This window comes from Ambystoma mexicanum, chromosome 4q, assembly GCF_040938575.1.
Source record: "Ambystoma mexicanum isolate Mex_15411 chromosome 4q, UKY_AmexF1_1, whole genome shotgun sequence".
In the NCBI taxonomy this organism is placed as follows: Eukaryota; Metazoa; Chordata; class Amphibia; order Caudata; family Ambystomatidae; genus Ambystoma; species Ambystoma mexicanum.
In genome coordinates, this window is record NC_090928.1 from 40,421,774 (window position 1) to 40,445,183 (window position 23,410).

The 23,410-nt window shown below is 50.9% G+C and overlaps 1 protein-coding gene across 3 annotated transcripts in view; it reads right to left on the minus strand.

Annotated features, from left to right (window-relative positions):
* KIF25 (kinesin family member 25) overlaps positions 1-23,410 on the minus strand; it is a 1,016,252-nt gene that overhangs the window by 422,775 nt on the left and 570,067 nt on the right. For all 3 annotated transcript variants that reach the window (XM_069607411.1, XM_069607412.1, XM_069607410.1), the window contains one exon: positions 21,694-21,768. In XM_069607411.1, coding sequence (XP_069463512.1) covers positions 21,694-21,768 — 75 coding nt within the window. The remainder of the gene's footprint in view (positions 1-21,693; positions 21,769-23,410) is intronic.

The following is a 23,410-nucleotide window of genomic DNA, read 5'->3' on the forward strand; positions in this document are numbered from 1 at the left end:
GAGAGCCAACAAGGACATGGTGGGAATCACATTTGCGGGAGGGGCTCACAAAATGGCCGCTTTTGCTGACGATATGCTCATAACTATAACCCAGCCAGAGCTCTCCCTGGGGCCGATAGAAAGGAAACTTACCCAATTCGGGGCTGTGGCCAGACTAAAAATAAACTCAAGTAAATCAGAGATCCTGAATCTCACCCTTCTGAATAGCGTCACACAAGATCTCAGAGGGACCTCCCCATATAGATGGGTGGAACACTCCATAACCTATCTGGGAGACAAACTGGCCAAAACGGCGGAGCAGTTATACCAAGCAAACTACATACCCCTCCTGGAGAAGCTCAAATACAAAATGATAGATTGTGGGCCCCTATCTATAACATGGCTAGGGCGCTGAAATGTCATAAAAATGGTGGTATTACCACTATTACTGTATCACTTAACGGCCCTCCCGGTCCATGTTCCGCCGGCCCTATCCGGAAAATTAAAGTCAAAGGCGATAAGGTTAGCACCAATACTACGGATATTGAGAGAGAGATTGTCCAGTTCTACACTGGGCTATACAGTTCAGACAACCCCTTACCACGGCTACAGGATGTTTCTATAGCCAAGACCGACCTGGCGCGAATAACAGAGGAGGAAAGGGAAGCCCTGGAATAGGACATAACCAGGGAGGTGGTCCGGGCTGCAATAAAGTCACTGCCTATAAATAAATCCCTGGGACCAGATGGCTTCGCTGCTGAGTTCTACAAGACACATAAAGAAATACTAATACCTCACATAACATAACTTTTCAACCAAGAAGGCAATGATAGGGCCATCACGAAATGGAGGAGGCGAAAGTCATCCTCATACCCAAAAAAGACAAGGACCCCACCGAGTGCGGATCCTATCGCCCCATCGCGCTGATAAATGCTGACGCCAAGATCCATATGAAAATGTTGGCGACAAGGCTCAACCAGATCCTCCCAGGCTAGACCAGTCTGACCAATCAGGCTTCGTAAGGGGCCGGCAGACTGGGGACAATGTCAGGAGAATAGTGCACCTGATGCAAAAAGCACACAAGAGAGGAATCCCTGCTCTCCTCATGGCAGTAGATGCTGAGAAAGCCTTCGATCGGGTAGAGTGGGGATTCCTCTTTGCAACCATTGACAGGATGAGATTTGGCGGCAAGTTTGTGGATCGAGTAAGGACCACCTATCAACAGCCGGTGCTACGGCTGTCCATCAAGCAGGGGTGCCCGCTTTCCCCCATATTGTATGCAATCCTTTTAGAACAATTCCTAGAGGCAGTGAGAGCCAACAAGGACATGGTGGGAATCACAATTACGGGAGGGGCTCACAAAATGGCCGCATTCTCTGACGATATGCTCATAACTATAACCCAGCCAGAGCTCTCCCTGGGGCCGATAGAAAGGAAACTTACCCAATTCGGGGCGGTGGCCAGACTAAAAATAAACGCAAGTAAATCGGAGATCCTGAATCTCACCCTTCCGAATAGCGTCACACAATATCTCAGAGATACCTCCCCATGCAACACTCCATAACCTATATGGGAGTCAAACTGGCCAAAACTGTGGAGCAGTTGTACCAAGCAAACTACCCACCCCTTCTGGAGAAGCTCAAATCCAAAATGATAGATTGTGGGGCCCTATCTATAACATGGCTAGGGCGCTTAAATGTCATAAAAATTGTGGTATTAAAACTATTACTGTATCACTTCACGGCCCTCCCGGTCCACATTCCGCCAGCCCTATTCACATCTATTCACAAAATAAGAGTATATTTGTGTGGAATAACAGACCTCCGAGAGTAGCCGCCAAACTTATGAGACTGCCAACGAACAGAGGGAGCCTGGGGGAACCAGATATTAGGGTCTACTACCTAGCAGCCCAGATGAGGGTCGTCAGGGACTGGCAAAATGATGACTGGGGGGAAGATCCGGAGACCAATTGGCCGAGCAGTCGCAGGAGGCGATCTGGAGGGAGTGCTGTGTAAACCCAGAGTGGACAGACCTCTGCAAATGTACAATATCTGCATTCTCTGATTAGTGGTGGGAGATTTGTGGGATGAGGCGGTGAAGAGAGTGCACATCACCACATACCCATCCCCATTCACTCCCCTATTCGACAACCCCCAATTCACCTTGGGTTACAAAACACCCACATTCGAAGCCTGGCAAGAAGGGGATGCCTAAAACTCAGAGACATGATAAAGGGGAACCAGGTTAAACAGTTCGACCAATGAAAATCAGACTTCACCCTCAGGGAGGAGAGGTATAGCTACACCCAACCGAGGCACTGGTTGCTTCACCCTACCATGAAAGAAGCAGGGACACGCCAACTAATCCCCTTCAAGAAGTATCTAAACACGCAGTCAGGGGACAGACGGGTGGTGTCCGCCATATACATGCACCTAAAATCCGGCGAGGACCCCCCTCCAAGGCCCTACATGAAAAGATGGGAACTCTCCATCAGAGCCACAATAGAGGTAGCAGAATGGACAAAACTATGGGCGTACATTCCCAGACTCACAAGATCTCTCCAAGTCAGGGAGATCTGAGTAAAATTGCTATTTCAATGGCACCTAACACTGACAAGATTGCACAGAATGTATCCGGGGACCTTGCAGCCCTGCTGGAGGGAGTGTGGTGGGGAGGGAACATGGAGCCACATTTGGTGGGAATACCCCAAATTAGACAGATATTGGGGGGGCATGCAAGAGGCAATGGAGCAAGTTCTGAGGGTGAAGGGCAAATGGAATAGAGGCTTGGCAATGATAGGCCTGGACGGGGCCCTGGAGGAAGTCTCCTCCAAGTCGGGTCGCAAGCTCACGTTATCATGATGATGGCGGCAACCTTGGTACTGGCGCGGAAATTGAAGTCCAAAGACCCTCCACATGACCACGAATGGGTGGCGAAAATCTGGAACTTTGTAGCTTTGGAGTGGCTCACCTACTCCCTCCAAGAGGATCGCAAAAGGTTTCGCACAGACTGGTCAAGGTTACTGGACTACCTAAGGGAGGGGGGCACGAGGAGTCTGGTGCCCAAGGATGCGCCTCATGGGAAAAATGGAATAGCCTTGGGGTGTGTAAGGACTACGGATATACCCTCCGACGAACCGGCAGAAAGTCGAAACCCAGAATGGACTATCAACACCACGCACCAGAGCACCGTAGGGGACTTTCCCCAAGCACGGACTACCGGCGGACCAAGGGGGGGTATTTTTTTTCCTTTATGTTCAAGGTGTCTGTTTAAAAATGCAAATAAAAAGTTACTTGAAGAAAAAAAGAAAACCGTACCGCCTTTATCTCAGGCAGGTACAGCAGGAGATAGACAGTATCTAAGCTGAAGATGGCAAGAGTAACCAAACTAACATTGTGACAATATGTGTGCATGCATTAGACACAAAGCAAATGTACACTCAATAAGAAGAACACGTACACCAGGGAATATATGCATTTATACATTAATAATATTAACAAAGCATCCATAAGACATGGGCTCAAGATGCTGATATCACAGAAATACAGAATCTGTACAGAGCTCAGGCAGTAGCTGACAACCAGAGCCAGGTTTACCACAAAACAAGAAAGGGTCATGACATTGCAGAGGAGGCCCGAGATAGCAATTCCCATGACTCAGAAGTAAACACCCAGATTAATCAAAGTTGAGACAAGCACAACCGACCATTGTTAGTCAGTTGCACACAAACTAAAAGCCAAGAAAAGTCCACACAGAATAACTCAATAGTGTCACCAGTGGTAAAAGAAACCATAACACTCACATTAATATTATCTAGAATCCTAATAAATGCTGGGGAAGGAACAAGTTACTTACCTGTAAATATTGTTCTCCAGCATGGGTCTGGCATGGATTGACATGCTCATGAATATTCCCCATCGTCAGGCTGAGAATCCTCAGTAAAAAAAAAACAGTTTCACTTTCACTTACAAAACTGTATTTCTCCCATGAACCAATCACTGTCCTCTGGGTCATACTTCCCCCAGCCAATGACAGTCCGCTCCCTGAGCCCCTCCTCTGGCCGCCATATTCAGATTTGGTAAGCAGGTAAAGTGGCAGTATAACTAAGAAGAGCCACAGAGGGGAAGGAGGGAGGGTCTGCAATGTATATCCATGCCAGACCCATCCTGGAGAAGAATAGTTACAGAAAGTAACTTGTTCCTTCTCCAGAATGGGGTCTGGCATGGATTCACATGATCATGAATAACAAATACACAGCAGTACAACATTAAACAACCATGGGAGGTGGGGCAAGGCTCAACAGAAGCAATTCACTCTTATCTCTGGAACAGACTCACCTCAAGCGAACAGGTTGCGTAGCACTGCTTGGACGACTCTGGACTTCTCCCTGGAATCCCTGTCGATGCAGTAGAACTTTGTGAAGGTGTGCAAGGACCTCCACGTAGCAGCCATGCAGATATCCAGTAGGTGCACACCAGCCAGGAACGCCGTCGTCGCAGCAATCGCTCTGTGGAGTGGGTTCTCAGAAAGCCGGGCAGCGGTCGGTTTGCCAACCGATGACAATGTATGATGCAGATGCAGAGTCACCTTGAGATGGAAGCCTTAGACAAGGCCTTCCCATGGTTCACAGGACCAAAGTTCACGAACAGCTGTGAAGTCTTTCGAAAACTCTTTGTGCGTACCACTTATAACTTCAGGGCACAAGCAACGTCCAGCGAGTGCAAGGCCCTCTCAACCGGAGATGAAGGTTTCGGGAAAAAACAGGCAACATCAAAGGTTCATTGAGGTGGAATTTCCGATGGAACCTTCGTCATGAAAGAGGGGTGCATCTGCAGAACCACCCGCGATTTGTGGAATGTCAGGTATGGCTGTTTGCAGGACGGGCCTGTATCTCACCCACCCTCCTGGCAGAGGTGATGGCCACAAGGAAAGCCATTTTCACGATTGGAACTTGAGAGGGGCCTAATGCATTGGCTCAGAAGAAGCCCCCATGTGCCTCTTCAGAACCACGTTGAGTTTGCACACCAGGGCAGGTGCCTTCACCAGCGGTAAAGATCGAAAAAGTCCTTTGAGGAACTCCTTGATGAGCCGATGAGACCAAAGTGAACACCTTCCTGGAGAACTGGTGTAGTGGGAGATAGCCACCATATGTACATTCATCGAGGCGTGTGCCAGTCCAGTCTTGGCCAAGGATAGCAAGTATGGAAGAATCTGAAGGGTGTGACCCTCAGAGGGGTAATCTTCAGCGACTGGCACCACGTAGCGAATCGCTTCCACTGTTAACCGTAGCACTTCAGAGTCAACAATACCCTGGCCATGACGAGGACCTCCCTGCAGTCCGCCAGCAACTCATATCCTCTAAACTCTAGGGCCGCAGGAACCTAGCCCTCAGGTTGAGCGATCCTGGGTCGTGATGCAGGATTGTGCCTCCTTCTCTGGTGAGAAGATCCGGGACAACTGGTAGCTTGACCGGCGGTGACGCTGACAGGCTGAGAAGGTCCTGTTACCAAATATGTCTCGGCCACGCAGGGGTGATGAATCTCATCCTGCACTGACAATGTCTGAGTGTGTTGATGACCCATAGCAGGAGAGGCAACGGAGGAAACACATACAGAAACATTCCTTCCCACGGGAAGGAGAATGCATCCCCCGGCCGAGGAGCCTGGGTGATACGTTCTCCTTCCCGTGGGATCTGCTGGTGAACTTCTGTCATTTGGAGTTCATCGCTGTCGCAAACAGATCAAAGTTGCGGTACACCTGTTCCTGCCGAAAGTTCCCACTAGTGGCAGGAGCGGAACTCCCTGCTGAGGGAGTCCGCCATGGTGTTCTTGACTCCTTCTAGGTGAAGGGGAACAAGGAAAATGTCTTGTCCAATGGCCCAGCGCCACAGTTCCTGCATTTCCCTGAAAAAGGCCCAGGGATCGAGTGCCCCCTTGTTTCCTGATGTAGAACATTGTGGTGGTGCTGTCCATGAAGATCCTCACCACCTTGCTCTTCAGAGATGGAAGGAACGACTTGAGGGCCCAAAACACTGCCCGCAGCTCCAGGATGTTGATATGGAGATCCTTCTCTTCCAGCAGCCATAAGCCTTTGGCATGCAGACGTCCGGTATGGGCTCCCCAGCCCTACAGAGGAGCCTCCGTCATGACCGTTTCCTGGAATGGAGGGTTCTGAACCCTGTGCCACGAGTGATGTTGGAGTGGTCGCTCCACCACCTTATCGCCCGATGGAACTCATCATCCAGAGTTATCTTGCAAGTGAAATTTCCAGACACTTGCACCCAGCTAGCATCCAGGAACTCCTGAAGAGGTTGCATCTTTAACCTGCAGAGCCGGATGTATGCAGGACATCATGCCGAGCAACGACTTGATGGTTTGCACCGTGGCTGTCTTTATCGTCAACAGCTGCTGCACCATCCACTGGATGGCCGCTACCCTCTCCTCTGAGGGCAATGCTAGGCAGGACACTGTATCAAGTCTGGCCCCCAGGAACAGCGTGTTCCGCATTGGTGTCAAGCAGGACTTAGGATAATTGTTGGAGAATCCCAGATCCATCAGCAGCTTGACAGCCACCTCTCTGTGTCCGATGGCCAACTCCTGCAAGTGGGTCCAGATGAGCCAGTCATCAAGGTACAGGTAAACGTGAATTTCCCATAGACGCAGATGGTCCGCCACCAGTACCAGGCACTTAGTGAACACTCTGGGGGCTGACTTCAAGCCAAAGGGTAGGGCCTTGAACTTGTAGTGCTGTCCCTGCACTACAAAGCATAGGAACCTGCAACGTTTCCTGTGAATGGGGATGTGGAAGTAGGCATCCTCCAGGTCCAACGATGTCAAGAAATCCCCTCTTTCCAGTTGGCCGACGTCGCAGGTCTAGAATGGGCCTCCAGCCTCCCATCTTCTTCTTACCAAGAAGTATCTGGAGTAGACTTCGGAGCCCCGGAGTCGCTGGGGAACGAGCTATATTGCCTGTCCCAAGAGCTGAGGGACGTGCTGCTCCTGATGGGCCACCGGCGGGATCTGCAGACACCTGTGCTGAAATTCTAGGGTATGTCCTTGGCCGAGAGCATCCAGCACCCATCTGCCGGTGGCGATCTTATCCCTCTCGCTGACTAAACTCGTCAGCTGGCCTCCCAATGGGGTGCACGGGTGGGGGCCCAACGTCTTGGCCGGTTCAGACTTTTTTTTCGGTGCTGACCCCCTTCTTTGCTGGTGATGACGACACTGACCTCCTCCTCCGTAGGCCTGGGAACAGCCTCTTTGGGCTTCCTGGGTCATAGATCTGGAAGGCTGACAGTACAAGAAGGAGAAACCGTTTGACGACCTGCCCGATTTTTCTCTGGAAGAACGAAAGGAACAGCAGTGCTGTTGGAGAGTGCCCAGGGCACGGGCCGTCTCCGTATCCACCATGATGGGTTGTAAGGACTCGTCACCGGCCTTCCCGAAAAGGTTATCTCCATCGAAAGGCATGTCCAGTACCTTCGTTTGGACCTCCTGACAGAAATTTGGGGCCTTCATCCAGCCTTGGCGATGAAGGAAGACACCTTTCCCCATCTGGTGTAACCCTGTGTCCGCAACATCCAGTGCCACTGTAATGGCCTGATCCGATGCTATTTCTCCCTCATGGAAGAGGGCAATCGTCACCATCCTCTTGTCGTCAGGGAGGAACTCCAGCATAGGCCCCAGCTTATAGCACAGCTCCCTGTCATATCTGTCTAGGATCGCCAGTGCATTGGCTGCCTTGATGGTGGACGCTGCGGTTTAGATCACCTTCCTCCACATGGTGTCCAACTTCTTCCCCTTGCTGTCCAGAGGGACCGAAGACCACGGGTTAGATGGCTGCTTCCTCGTGGTCGCCGAGACCAGCGAACCCAGCAATGGTTGCAATATCAGGCACTTTGGGGAGGATTCCGGTGCCTGGTACTTCTTCTCCAGCCTATCTCGCTTGGATGGAGCCATGGAAGGCTAGGCCCTCCTCCCAAATGACGTCCAGGAGGGGCACTGCCATGATTGTCTTCCTTTTGGCCTTGCTCCTCTGGTACAGGAAACCCTCCTTCCTGGTCTCCTCGGGCATGAGCTAGAACAGCTCCGAGGATTTGGTGCTCATAGAATGGAATAATCACACCTCGTCTTCTGGTGACGCCCTAAGCACCCGTGTCTAGGTATGCTGGGGGAGATGGGACCCGATGCAGGTGCAGAGGCTGAAATGGGGGTGTTGGATGGTGCTTTTTTGTCTTTGTCGGCAGTTGCTCAGGGGCCTAGGGGTCCGTTGGAACAGGCCCATGTGGCATCCTCTTCTGGATCTCAGACACCAAAGTGTGGATGGTTGACAGGATGTCCAGAGACACATCCCCAGTGGAACTTGCATGATCGGAACACGTGCCCTCGTCGCTGTTGCCCTCGTCCTCTTCCAAATCCTCGTGGACCATGTGCAGGGACTCCATATCCTTGTCCTCTGTGGAAGAAATTTCCATGGCTTGGGCCATGGCCTGGGCCTGATCCGTGGGCCTCCTTGCCCCCCCTTTTTTCCATCCTGGGGGGCTGGAACCGGGTTCTGAGGCTGTGTCCCCTTCTCCGGAGTGCCGGCAGACCATGTCAAAGTCACCATGGTGGTTTCTCGCCGCTGAGGGAGGAAGGGATACCTTCAGAGCTGTGGGGGCTGCCCTCTTAGGGTCAGCCCCTTTAGCTTCAAAAGAGTAGCCGCCACCAGCAATATCATTGACAAAGACTTTTCCTGTGCCGCCTGGGCCTTCTTGGGCAGCTCAGCCTTCTTCTCCTCCGTCCGCGGCTCTCAGGTTTCTCCTGCAGTTTAGCCGGGTTGGACGACTTCCTCTTCGAGGAGGAGCTCCACTGTCAACTGGCAATGGAGGCGGAGGGTGATGTCAATCGCACCCTGTCTGCCATGGGACCCACTTTTGTGCGACGCCGGTGGAACCGGAATTGCGGTGCTTAGCCTTATCTTGGGCCCCCACGGATGGGGCTCCTTCACAAGACTTAGAAGCTTGCTCCTCTGACCGATCGGCCTTGGGTGAGGCATGCCCCTGCTCGAGGCATGGGGCAGAGGCCTTGGCATTCAGCCATGCTGCCAGTCTATTATCTTGCAATCTCCTTCCTTGTGGTCCAGATGCAGGCAGTAGAGGCATTATAGGTGCTTGTCCTCCACAAACACATTTCGGAGCCCGCACTTGGTGCAGGGAATGAAGAGGGATCTTCCTTCTTTCTTCTCCTCTGTCATGGTTGGAGGGCGCGAAGTAGGCCCGATGGCTTCCTGGAAACTTTGACGATCTTCCCACATGAGGGGCGCTGAACTTCACCGACAACGGATCCCCCGCTGTCAGCCGCTCTTTCAGAACAAAAATAGAACCTTTTTCCACGATAAAACACAAAAAACCTAGAAGTAGCTTGCAGAACAAATCTCGAGGACACCCAACAGTGAAGCATGCAGTAAAAATCTCAAGATGGCTGCCAGAGGAGGGTCTTAGGGAGAGGACTGTCATTGGTTGGGTGCAGTATGACTCAGAGGACAATGATTGGTTTGTGGGAGAAATACAGTTTTGTAAGTGAAAGTGAATCTGTTTTTCTTTTACCGAGGATTCCCAGCCTGATGGCGTGGAATATTCATAAGCATGTGAATCCATGCCACACCCCATGCTGGAGAAATAATTGCAACCATGGTCCCATAACACATGACCCATAATTGGCAAACACTATTCATTAGAAACCAACACAGATAGGACACCTTCTGTACTCTCTACACATACCCCGAGACACAAGACATCATACAAGGCTAAGTACAAAGCAATCACCCTGGCTCATGGCCTAGGAACAAGGGATGGTATATTTTTTTATTGATTGGAAAGCAAACCATGGACATCTCTCTCCCTACTCCTGTTTGGCTCATATTTTGACGACCTGTGAATCATTCAAGGTTGGTTAGTAGAACCCCAACCAATTAGAATCTCCTGTGTTAGGGCACCCAGCAAATGATATGCCAACCAATAATGGGGTGTGGAGATGATGTATTTTATTTATTATCAATTTAGAGGTGGTCCCAGGTGGAGCCATCAGATTGTCATAACCCAATGAAATGTTTTATACTTGTAGAGTCTATATGCAGCCAATCCCCTCAACCAATCCCTAGTCCACGTAGGTTTTGCACTGAGATATTATCGGGGTAATTCATAGAATTCAGCGCAGAAGTAGCACATGCGGACAGTGCAGAGAGGGAGCGTCCACCAGCATGCGCCAGCCGTGTGCGCCAAACAGCATTCTGGTGCACCGCGTATTCATGGATTTTCCAAGCCATTTGGAGCCGTGGCACAGCGAACATCCCGCAGCGCCAGTTACGAACCCAAGAACGGCCCTAGCGCAAGGAAAAACCATAGGAATCCCCAATACGACGCAAAGGGCCGCACTAACCCTGGACCAGTTTACAGGCCCCCTATACTGTAATCGCGTTAAAAACTATGCGTACCCCGCTCGCGGCAGACAAAATGAGTGAAAATGTACTCGCGCACCCCCTTTGAATACACGTACCCTGCTCGCGGCAGCCAAAACACATGAAAATCTCCCTGCGTACCCCCTTCAATACGCGTACACCGCTCTTGGCAGCCAAAACTGTGAAAATCAACTCACGCACCCCCTTGAATACGCATACTGCGCCTGCACCAGGCAAATTGCATGGAAAAAGTCCCCACTGTGGTGTGGGCTGCCTGCGGGTCATGGTCAGGGGTGATGGGCTGCCTGCGGGTCATGGTCATGGTGGAAGGGCTGCCTGCGGCGCATGCCCAGGGGTGTAGGGTGGTCCCCTGTGGTGTGGGCTGCCTGTAGGGCATGGTAAGGGGTATTGGGCTTGCTGCGGGGCATGGTCAGGAGTGTAGGGGGGCCCTGTGGTGTGGGCTGCCTGCGGGTCATGGTCAGGGGTGATGGGCTGCCTGCAGGGCATGGTCAGGGGTGATGGGCTGCCTGCGGGGCATGGTCAGGGGTGTAGTGGGGGGCCTGTGGTGTGGGCTGCCTGCAGGGCATGGTCAGGGGTGATGGGCTGCCTGCAGGGCATGGTCATGGTGATGGGCTTTCTGCAGGGCATGACCAGGGGTGTAGTGGGTGGACATGTGGTGTGGGCTGCCTGTGGGGCATGGGGAGGGGTGAGGGCACACCTGGGAGGGCCCGCACTGCCCCAATTTGCGTGTAATGCTCACTCGCATACCCCGGAACACACGTACCCTGCTCGCGCCAGCGAAATCGCATGTAATGCTCACTCGCATACCACGGAATACACGTAACCTGCACCCGCCTGCGACATCACATGTAAAGCTCACTTGTGTACCCTCCAGGCAGCCCATCACCCCTGACCATGAACCGCAGGCAGCCCACACCACAGGGGACCACCCTACACCCCTGGCCATGCTACTTGGGTGGGATGGTGGCACCAAGGACAACTGGGGTTCAGTTGAGAAGGGGGTCGCAAGAAGATCCAGCACACGGAGGAACCCAGTGCCGACGACCCGCCCATACAGGAATTCGAAATGATGTGCATTGTCCTGACGAGAACCCTGCACATCATGCCGAATTCCACGTGCGCGCAACGCCAACCCAGCTAGGACCGGCTCAACCCGGTCACGGATTGCCACGTCTGCAGTGAGAGAAAGGCCAGTTGTTGTTCGCACATCCCCTCCCTGAAAACGGGTCTGGACGAAGGCATCCCTGCTGGTGCGGGATGATGCAGTCACAGGATCGGGGACAGGATTACACAAAGGCACCTCAGCGGTGGCCTGTTCTGCCTCCTGTCCCTGCCCCTGCACTGTACCACTAGCACCAGTGGAATCCCCCCTTCCAGGCCCCGTCACGGCCTCCTCCTCAACCAAACCCCCCACCAACCTGGATGACTCTGTGCCGTCTCCCTCCATAGCCCCTGTGGGGGCTCGGCTACCTCTTCTGCTGCCGAGGAGTCCACCTCTAACCTCCGCCTCTTGGACCTTCCCTCGGCAGCTGCGGCCATGGATGCGGCACCAAACTCCTCACTCCCGGAAGATATGATTCCCTTGGAGGGGAGCTGGGCCTTGCTTCTCTGGCTGGCGGTGGCATCTCTGCCGCTGTGCTCCACAGCACCATCCCCGCCCTCTTCCTCAGGCGACACTGCAGACAGGGAGAGATAGAACACAGGCATCAGGGCACTGTACAATGGTCTGATACACACATGACAGTTGCACATGAGTGGCAGTGTCAAACTTCACAGATGGCATCACACTCCCCAACACTCATATTATTTGAACCCACACACATGCACAAATTAACAGGAATCGTGCAGCAGGCATCAGCATCCATAAACACACAACTGCATGAACATCCAAAGGTTGGCATGACGTCACAAGCAACATGGGGAGTGCCGAACACATGCACACACGCCACCAGACAGACATGCATCTGTACATCTCCACCACCTATCACAGTGCAATCTTCGACAACGATGTCACATCTGCCAATCGGGTACCTACATGTCTGTGTCACATGCATCAATGGCGTCTCACAGTCACACACCCCCAGACACACACACATGTACACTGTGCACGTACATGAAGATGTGACGAGCATCCATGTGTCACACCCCAAACATGGCTGAGTACATACACAGGTATGCAAACATGGGTGCATCTTCACATGCAGTTGTGCATCATGCTTTGGAACACATACACCACTGATGTGCATGACACACAACTGGACTCACATGCAGCACGGTCATATCCCTGCACATACACTTCCATACATGGGCCATGTCAGATATATGTCCAAGCTGCACACTCCTGGCACACCTCAACATGCACTGCATCCAAGGAGTACGCATGCACACTTACTGCTCGACTCCAGACGGGTCAGCCTCTCGAGGACCTGGAGGTGAACCGCTGGGTGAATGCATTCCAGGACCCTCATCTGGTTGGTGGTACGCAGGACCCGGCGCCCCACTGCATCCGCTGCGTCCAAAAGGCGCTGGGCCTTTCTGAGGGTCCTGGACCAAAAGTCCTCCCAGCGATTATGGACGTGTTTCAGGACGCGGGTTGCCACCCCCTCCGCGTTGATGGCACCCACTATGTCCAACCAGATCCTCTCCCTTGTCGGCGCATGCTTATCCGAAGAGGGCATCATAATGCGCCAGGACTTGCTCCACCAGGATGCCAACTTCTCCTGCAGTGAAGCTGGCAGCCCTCTGCGTCTCTGCCGGGGGGTCGCCACTGATCCCAGATGGAGTTTGGGCTGACATGGCAACCCTGAGGCAGGTGTGGGTGGGCAACTGGGTCCTGGTGCTGGGCTGTGGAGCAATGGAACAGCAGTCGGGAGTCTTCTGTTCCAGCAGGGGTGGTTGCAGCAACTGGACCCCTGCAGATGGGTGATGTGCAGACACCAAATAGCAGGGCATGTGGCCAGCAGGCAGCAGCAGATGGCTCGTAGGAGGCTGCTTGGGGCTCTCTGGGGCAGGAAAATGGCCTTCTGGGCAGGAGCGTGGTCATCCGTGTGTTGTCGCATGGCCAGCTTGATGCAGAGTGAATCCGCACGTGAAAATCAGCATGTTTGCGTGAAAATAGAGGAAAGGCCCTTAGCGCATAAGTGAGTAGGTAACATGACACGCGTAGGCGTTGCTGTGTGCAGGGGTTAAAGGTCCGCGTAGGAAGCCATTTTCTTGTATGTGCTTTTTGTAGAGAGCAAGCATGTGATTCTTGTACTTCTTGTCGGTTGACACGTGATTACTTCACAACAGTTGCAGTGCATACTCCTTGTTCACTGAGGCAGACCTCAATTATTCTTTTGGTGAGGGTGTTGCCAACGCGCACATGCGTGCCTTTTTTCCTTTCATTTTCCAGGCAGAAGGTCAGTCGCGCATGTATTTTTCCACTGTGGTTGCCCCCGTGTGTCGCGAACCCATTCAGAGGTCATTGTAGCCTGCGTGTACCACATGTACGCATTTTTGTGTTTCTGGGTGCCACAGCGCACTGCGGGTCCTTCATTCCACGCACGCGGACTACCGAGGGGTCACTTGCACGTTTGTTTTTGTTTTTGGGGTGCCTGAGTGTTGCGTGACCCATAATTTTTCCCCAGGGTTCGCAGACAGCCTTGCAAGAGCACAGGTGTTCCTATGCCATCTAGTACCCTGCCCATTAACCCCAATTGCCCAGAACAATTGTTTTCTGCATTTCCCATTTGCACAAGTGCATCAGTGTCATGGGTGGGAGGCGACCAAGTGCTAAGGGAGGCAAAGGTGGCTGACCTCCAAGAGGTGTCCGCGGTAGGGGACGTGGCCAGGATGAGCAGGGTGGCCAGGGTGGCCAAGGTGGCAGTGGTGGCCAACGTGGGCATGGTGACCTAAGAGGGCAGTGTGTCCAGGACCATTCAGGGATACTTATGCGCCCCCAGTGGGTCAGGGAGATGTAGCTGACACCATCCCAGCTCAGGCATTGCTAGCCCGGCCAGGATTGGTCACCGAACGGGGCACGGGATGACTCACAGGCCGACTTACGTGTCACGAAGTCCAAGCCACGTGTGGTGGTGAAAGTTGCTGTCACCAGGCCACGTGGATCTGGGGCAGCAATGTCATCTGCTGCCCGAGTGGCCAGGGTGAGGAGGCTGCAGGGGCAGCTGCAGCTCACTCCACCCCAGCTTTGAGTCACCCAGCCGGGACTGTGCTGGTCCCGGACCCTCACACCAAGGCAGCTGTGCCACTTGCTCCTGGCAACAGCACCCAGCAGCCAATGCCTGCAGTGACACCTTTGGTCATCATGCCATTGCCTGCTTCCAGTCCACCTGTGCTTCAGCACCTACAGACCGAGTGCCGTAAGCCACTCAGGGTCTGCACCACCTCCGCACCACCTCTCAAGAGGAAGAAGCATGCTCTTGCAGAACAGACTCAGACCCCAGACACGGCTCGCCCCTCCAGCACTTCAAGGAAGTGGAGTTTCAATGATGTGGAACTAGACGCACTTGTGGGCTACGTGTCGGAATATGGCAGCGACATGCTGGTGATGGCAGGGTGCAAGACTATGACTGCTCAGCGTAGGGCCCACTGGCAGTGCATCGCGATTCACATTAGTTCTCTTGGATTGGTGAAGCGCACAGCTGATGATTGCTCAAAGCATTGGAATGACCTCAAACGCCGAGCAAAAAACAAGCTGGCTTCCAATTACGCTTCTACTCTGGTGACTGGCAGTGGGTCACCACCAGAGGAGGATGAACTCACAGAACATGAGGCAATCGCTGGAGGGTTCATCGCAGAGGATAAGATCCAAGGCATGAGAAACCTACCAGATCTTGAGAAAATGTCCAGTGAGTGCCCATGCGTGTGCGTCCAGACCATGTGTATGTTGCTTGCTTGGGTGATGTGTTGTGATTGAGTGCCAGGTCAGGCTGTGTAGTCATAACTGCTATATGTGACCCATGTAGTGCCTCCAAGCCATCCCCCGCCCTTGGGTTTGGGGTTCACGGTATCCCTACTGACCGCTGCAAACACTTTGCACATGATGACTGCACCTGCCCTTAAACTGCCATCATGCCACAACATTGTTAATACAGTTTTTCTCTTTATTCTGCCTGATTGATGGAATCATTTCAATGATAAATGCAGATTTGTGTGCCGTTCTGCTCCAAAATCGCCATACTTCAGACAGGGATTTTCCCCCACAAAGGCCCACAAATGTGCACTTTTTACGGCAAATGATTTCATCAATCAGGCTGATTGACTGCTGTGCACCTACACATGCACTGCACCCGATCACTTCTGAGCCCTGTTTGAATTTTCAACATGACAATGGACTTGTGTCATGCCCAAGTGACCTACCATTGATGTATCCATGTGCCTCCCATCACTGTATTTGAACACACATGCGTTGTTGCAGTGTGTGACACATGTGTGTTTTGTCCCACTCTTTTGCATGTTCTGTTTGATTAAATGTGTTTGACATGGATGGGGGACAGTAGAGATTAACTCCCATCTGGGTGTCCTTGTCAGTTCTGGCATGGCTATGCTACGTGCCATCTGTGTGCTCGCATGTGTCATGTTTGTGGATGGTCCATGCCACTCACAGGCTAATGTGTGATGCAGGTGCTATGCACTATGCAGCAAATGTGTTGCTTTTCCATTTTGGAGTCATCAGTGTCTGCTTTCAGGGTCCCCTTCCACTTCATTGCCACTGCATGCATGGCTGAGTTTGTGTCATGTGTGACATGTCTGATTAATGTATTGGATGTGTACATTGTGATGCCTGTGTGTGTCGGCTATGCTGTTCATGCGTGTCTTCATTACTTTTCTTTTCATTTTGTGGAGGTGATGAGGCACTAGATGCTGTGGAGGAGGAGATGGCGCAGGGGCAGGAGTACTCAGAGCCACAACCAAGCACCACTGGAGGACGTGGGGTGGTGGTGAACGAAAATCCATTGGTCCTACAGACCATCCTGTCCACCGGTGTCTCTGGGTACACCTCCGATGATCTCTATGGCACAGGTGCTGAATCAGACATTGAGACAAATGTCCCGTCACAGGTGAGTGTTTCTGGTAGGGATGCTGTTCTGTCCAATGCACCTGCACTGGGAGTAGACCCCTCAATCGCCCATTCAGTGTTTGAATGTCCGCCTGTGGAGGTTACGGATGCAGGGTCACACTCCCCAATATTTGCTCCTGTTGCTGGGGTAGCAGATCAAAGGAGGAATGTATTCCTGCAGCCACAGGCAGTGCACGCACAGCAAGGTGCACATCATCGTGCGGCCAACAGGTGTTGTGTCTGGCAATGCGGTGGCCGTGTGCCACCGGGAAATACTGTGTGGGAGAACTCCACTTATGCAATTGCAGCACAACAGGGGCATCATGTGAGATGATGGCTCAGGCGGCTGTGGATAGGGTGGCCACTTCCATTCTCCCCCCCGAAAGGCAGGTGGAGCTCCAGCAGCAGGCAACGCGGTCCATGTGCCGCTCACACAGGCAGGACATGTTGGCCGCCAACAGGGACCGACTGGCTGAACTGGAGGCTCTGCGCACAGCCATATCTGCAGAGGCACGGGCCCACAGGGATGCCCTGAGGGAAGAAAACAGCTCCCTCAGAGCTACTTTGGGTTCACTTGAGGTGTCCCAGAGTACACGGTCAGAACAGCAGCTGGAGCAGCTAACACTCACAATCTCAGCTGAGGTCCAGCCAGCCCATGAGGAGATCCGTTTATCATGTGAGGCCTTGCAGGCAGAAGTCGGTACTACCCGTGAGGTGCTGCATGGGGACCTCCGGACCATCATCCTGCAGAACCAAACCTTTAAAACCTGCATGCTTGCTGCCATGGAGGAGCATGCCAGGGCTTTGTGTGGTCTGCCTCCCATACCATGCACACCTTCTCATATAGCACCAGAGGGTGACGACAGCGAATGCAGTTCTCCTACTATCGGGTAGCCATGCAGGCCGTGAGCCCATGGAGGGTATTTTGTTTTCTCAACATCCACGCATGTGGGTGTTGGCATGCACCCTGCACCTCCTCCCTCCTGGGTGGTCCCCCCCCCCCATGGTCAACCCATGGCCATTTTTTAATTTTTGTTTTTCCTCTTTTTTGTCTATTGTGCATTCATGTTACAGTGTGTTGCTTTGTGTGGCACCCGTAGGCATCCACTGTGTGTTCCAGCTGGGCCCATGCAGGCTTGTCCTGTGTTTGTGTTTGAAGCTTGGGGTCCAGACACATATGCCACTTCTGCTTCCCCTTTCCATGGGCTTACAAGGGTGGCACCGTGTGACAGTAACTTACACAGAGGCATTGGGCTTCCATCAGTTGTGTGGCCAGTCTGTAGTCCAAACTGTGTACACACCCCTAGTGGGGATTACTGATGATTTCTCCACTGCATGGTTGATTTGTATATTGTATTCCATATTGTTCATTATGCATATTTGCATGTAGCTTCTTCATGTTTTACCTTGCCTGTCTCCATTGCAGATGCAGTTCATGTTGTATGCAGTACCCAGCCACATTTACCTACCAGCAACACACTGGAGATGGAAGGGGTCGATGTGCTGCCTTTCTCAGGTTGTCACACTTGCACTTTTGTGATTGGTTACTATCAAGCGTTGCCACTGTTGGGTCCTGTATTCATGTTTTGTCATACTGGTAAGTATATGTTCATGTGTGCTGTTTCTTTTTCATAGGTGAGAGGGAATTGTCTGTGGCCTGTTTCCATCTGTGACGGTGCACTTTGTGACAGTTGTGTAATGTGCTGTGCATTCATTTGGTTGCTTTCACATTGCATGCCATGCCATGTTGTCTTGGGTGGGTAAGATTGGGTTTGGGAGGGGTTGGGTGACATACCAGTATTTGGATGTGCTGTTTTGCAAGGGGGTAGTCCTTCATGCACCATGAATGTGTGCCTTTACTGACAGAGCATTGGGTATGTTTAAGTAGCTAGGGATGCACACAATGTAGCACTCCCAGGGAAGCAATCTCAGGGTGGTATGGTTGTGACAGTTGACTGTCCCTTTGTCATCATCAATTGTCAGCCGGTATGTACCATGCCGGTGTGCACTCTGCAGGGTTGGGATTTTAGGTGAACATTTTTGCCACAAGCTGGGTACGGGCTGACTCGCCACGTGCACTTTCCCCTCCCATGCGCAGCGGGCGTGCATGTGGTTGGGGATGTGGGGGCACCACCATGTCCACCGGCATGTGCCGTCGGGTTGCAACATTGTGCAGGTCGCATGCTGCCACTATAATCCTGCACACAACTGGGGGCGCACATAGCAGCTGGCCGCCAGAGCGGTCAGGGAGCAGAAAAGTTACTTCAGCACTCCGAATGTGCGCTCCACTATGCCCTGGGTTGCAATATGGGCTGTGTTGCATCTTACCTCAGGTGGTGTGGTGGGGTTCCGTATTGGCGTCATCATGTAGGTGCTCAGAGGGTAGGCACTGTCCCCTGGGGAGGTGATAATGGTTGTCATTAGTTGGGTTTTGCCATTTCTCTGTGTGTGACATGCATGCATGTGCCGAGGCATTTGTACTCACCAATGAGCCATGTGTCACCATGCCTCCCAGCTTCCAGGTCCCGGTTTAGGGGTGACATTCTGAATATGAAACTATTATGACTGGACCCCGGATAGTTGTCATATACAGAGGTGATTATTCCCTTGGCATCACATACAACCTGCACTTTGATGGAATGCCAGTCCTTGCGGTTGCGATAGATGTGCTCAGTGGCCCTAGAAGGACGTAGAGCCACATGGGTGCAATCAATGGCACCTAGCACTTTGGGGAAGTGTTCCACCCTGTAAAAGTCCTGGACCACGGGCTGCCTTTCTGCAGGTGTTCTGGGCATCTATATGTGCCTGCGGACTGAGGGGCGTGCAGTCATGATCGCCAACACCAGGTGTAGGCAGCGTGACTGCGTGGCCTGTGAGACGCCCCCAACTATGGTACTTGTCCGCTGAAATGACCCGGTGGCCAAGAAATTCAGTACATTGAGCACCTTTTCCAAGGGGCTCAGTGCTTGGGAGCACAGGGTGGGTGATATGTGGTCATCCTCCCACTCAGCAACCAGATCTAGGATTATATGGGGTGGAAACCTGTACCTGCCATAGACCTGGTCATCATTCATCCCAAAAAGGCTTGTCCTGGGTAAAAGAATGCAGGGCCTGGCTATTCTCCTCCATCTGCGGTGTGCCACGACCACTGCTGCGAGGAACGGTATATTCATCGTAGGGTTATGAGCTTGTTTGTTGTTTGAGTGCACTTTTATGCTGCGCGGGGGCGCTTACAGCAGTTTCCGCCTGGCGTACGTGTTTCCGGACTAGCGCGTCTTTTGTGGCGTGCGGGTTTCCCCTGTTCGATTCCATGAATATGTGTTGTTAGCGCGCGTGTGGACGTTGCGAGGATTTAGCAGCAGTACTTCCCCCTTAACACCCACATTTTCATGTGTTGTTCCCCATTCCACGTGTTCCGCCCCCTTTTTAGGTTTGTGCGCTGCCCTGTGTGCGCCTTCACTGGCTGTCTCGCGCACAGCCTTTGGGATGTCGCAATGACGTGTGCGCCACACACGGATTCAGCACAGATCTCAGGTAAGCCATGCGGAGCGCCTTCCATGAATTGACAAACGGCTGCTTGCGCGGCTTTGCACGCGTGCACTGTGATTTTCACGCTTGCGCCCCCGTTTTCAGCACACATCAATTCCATGAATTACCCTGTATGTTGCGATGTCAGCAATTATGAGTTTGGAGTATTTGATCCATTGTTTGTATTGACTTAATGGAAAGCTCCAAGAGTTTGATGCTTGTGTGCTGTGCCCGCTTTTTTTTCGGATATCAATAAAGCTGGGTTTTGCCTTGCACTCTGTCTACTTCCGTTATTTAGTCTGGTTTTGACTGACTCCATATTCTCTGGGTAATCTGGGACTTTCCTGGGTCATTTTAAACGATACATATAAGGTGAGTTTCTCCAAGAAAGTAGGACAAGTATGTGCCCTCTCAGTATTGGTGTTGGGTTTGCAGTTTTTATAAATATAGGTTCACTGTAGAACACTCACTATCGTTGTTAGGTGTACTTGTCTACATTTTTAATTGTGCCACGGCGCAGAATAATAGGACAATGCTAGGTACATGGTTCTAGGGACATCCACTGTAGTATAATTGTGTTAATTCCTGTACTGGTCACTGTTTGTATAGGTACGCCAAGCAGGCTCTCCCTTTCTGTTATATACCTTCCACTTCCACATAGGTCTTTCTCCCAACTATCCCCTACTTCAAATGAAGGTGCTGAACCCCTTTTATTCGAACGTGACAGAATGGAGCATGCCCGGAAATAGGGTGATCTATAAATGAATGTCAGGCATTAAGGACAAAATAAGCTGAGGAACAGTGACGGATACTAGGAACATCATCCTCGATGCGCCCAGCAAAGCGCTATACATAGAACATATATTAACATACAATTATAACCCAACAGAGGATGGAAGGCTGATTTGGCTTACCAGGATTCAAACCTGCAACATGCAGATTAAACACAGATTGCAGCAGCGAGCATTCAACTGCTGAGCTATTTTACTGGCTTACAAATATTACAAAGGTCGAATCCCTGGGAAGCCCTCTGAATATGAACCTTGGCTTGGCCAAGGGAAAGGTGATGGGCAGGGGTGATATGGAATCATTATCGAAAAAGATTAAGAAATTGGCTCTCAACGCGAGAAATAGAGAATGGCTGCCTTTGAATTGGGGTTATATTTATACAATTGTTAAAGCACATAGAAGCAGGAAGGAATCCATTGTTAAGCTTAATATAAATTTGGAACAAAGGTTCTGTGACATTTGCTTTCAAGCACTTCACTTGTGTACAAGCGCATTACAAATAAACAATTACAATTACAGTGGAATGATGTCCCTGTAAGAATAATCTTGGAGCCCACAGTAAACCTGGACTAGCCCCTCTAGAAAGATGGGAACTGGATTCTCCAACCCCTGACCCTTCCCACTACAGAGGTATAGAAGTATTTCATAGCCTCAAGTCAACTCAGTTTTTACATGAGCATCTTCTATCATTAATTCAATGACACCACCAAATGATCAGAACATATTTCCCCTATCCCCTGTTCTTGTACATGTAACATGCTTTGTTTTAACACGGGGTTTCATATTTGGTTTAGGTGTACCAGAAGTTAAATGTTATAAATAAAAATTCTACTTGAAATCGCGTGATCAAATGTACTTTCTTCGACCTGATAACTCACCCATCCAACAAAGAAGTAAGCAGAGGGGCCACATCCTGAAACACAGATTCCTGACCGTCACCTGGCTTGTACACCCTGTGGAAAAACAGACTATTGAAGCATGCGTCTCATTAAAGTACATTATCATTTGCAAATTGAAAATATTGAGACGTACATATATATTTGAAATAAAACTAAGGGTTTTTTAATTCCATTAATGGACAATAATGACAGTATCATGAAACAACATTGAAGATGAATCTGTCCTCATTAAATGTAGAAGGAAGACTGCATTACTGACAAAGATTCAAAACTACGGCAGAAATGTATGTTCAATTGACAAGGATATGTTTGATGTTTTCTTTTAAATCAGAAAAGACAACATAACTGAAAGTGGCAGGCCTTTTTCACAATACAGAGCAAAAGATTCCATCCTCAACATCACCACCCCCTCTGCACTTGTACATAAGAGTCCATTTTGAATCTTTGGAGAGGTAACACATGTGTCAAAGGTGCAATTTTACTTCATTTGCGTGTTGGAATGGGTAATAATGCTTCAGTTCAAGGCATGGATTGTCTGCTCAGTGGCATAGACACAGTGTGGCATGAGGGACAAGGCTCACTCGTGTTGCACCAAAAACCAACCTGCAGCACTAGTTATATGTCGACAGTGATCAGGGCTGTTCTTGACAGCTGATGAAAGGGCACATCTATTTGATGTGAAAATAACGTTATGCAGCTTATGCATGCAACCAAGCGACAGGTTTATGTAAAAATAAATGACTAGACCCATGTGACTATCACACAGGCTCTTCTGGGGTGTATCGGGTTTTTAATTAGCACAACGTTTGGGCAGATCTCAATTTGTTCCATGCCAGGTGTGAAAAAACCAAACAGTCATGGATTTTAGGTTGACTATTTTTTACCTGTACTTTTAGTCATAAAACTACAAAAGCGCTCGGACATAATCTGAACGGTCTGCATCAACATATTTTTGTGAAACAAGGGTGTAAAGTAAGTAGTGGGATGAGAAAATGAGGCAGTGCTTTGTTTGCAGAACTAGCTTTAGAATAGTGGTACTCAGCGGGTGGTTTCCATGCAGATTACTGTTCTGTGACAGAAGAGAACACATTCATTTATATAGGGGTGCATAGGATTTGATTAGACCAAACCTGTTAACCAAGCAACAATTATCTGTACAAAATAGGGAGGGAGAGACTAAAGAGCGAGCACCTGGGAGATCTGGAGGAAAAGGGGCCAATTAAGCCCTCGAGTCCAATTACACATATGTACCACCCTATGATCTATATGTCAAATCGGTCAGTCCCCTTTCATCCATACAGAGTCAATAACATAAGCACACTTTCGTTGGGCAATAGTAAAATCTGCTATTTACAATGAAAGCTCAAACTTCAGCCTGGTCCCGGGGTGTGCAAACGTAAACACCCCAATTAGATACATGTACCTCTTATTGAAAGTGTGATCAAACCGTGGGCGCACGTGCATACAGTGTAGAGCCATCTCGAAGTGAAATTCAGGCTACACCACGTTGACTACTTGAGATTCCGCTACTTAATGACCATCCAGATGCATGTCCTGTTGCATTGCCGTGCAGTGGTAGAATACTTTCTAAACTAGACGGTGGGTAAATGGTGAGATTGACAGTCAGTCAGTAGTGCAACGGGGCTACAATGTCAGGGAAGCGGGCGCTAACCCTTCAAATGTTGGGAGAGAGACT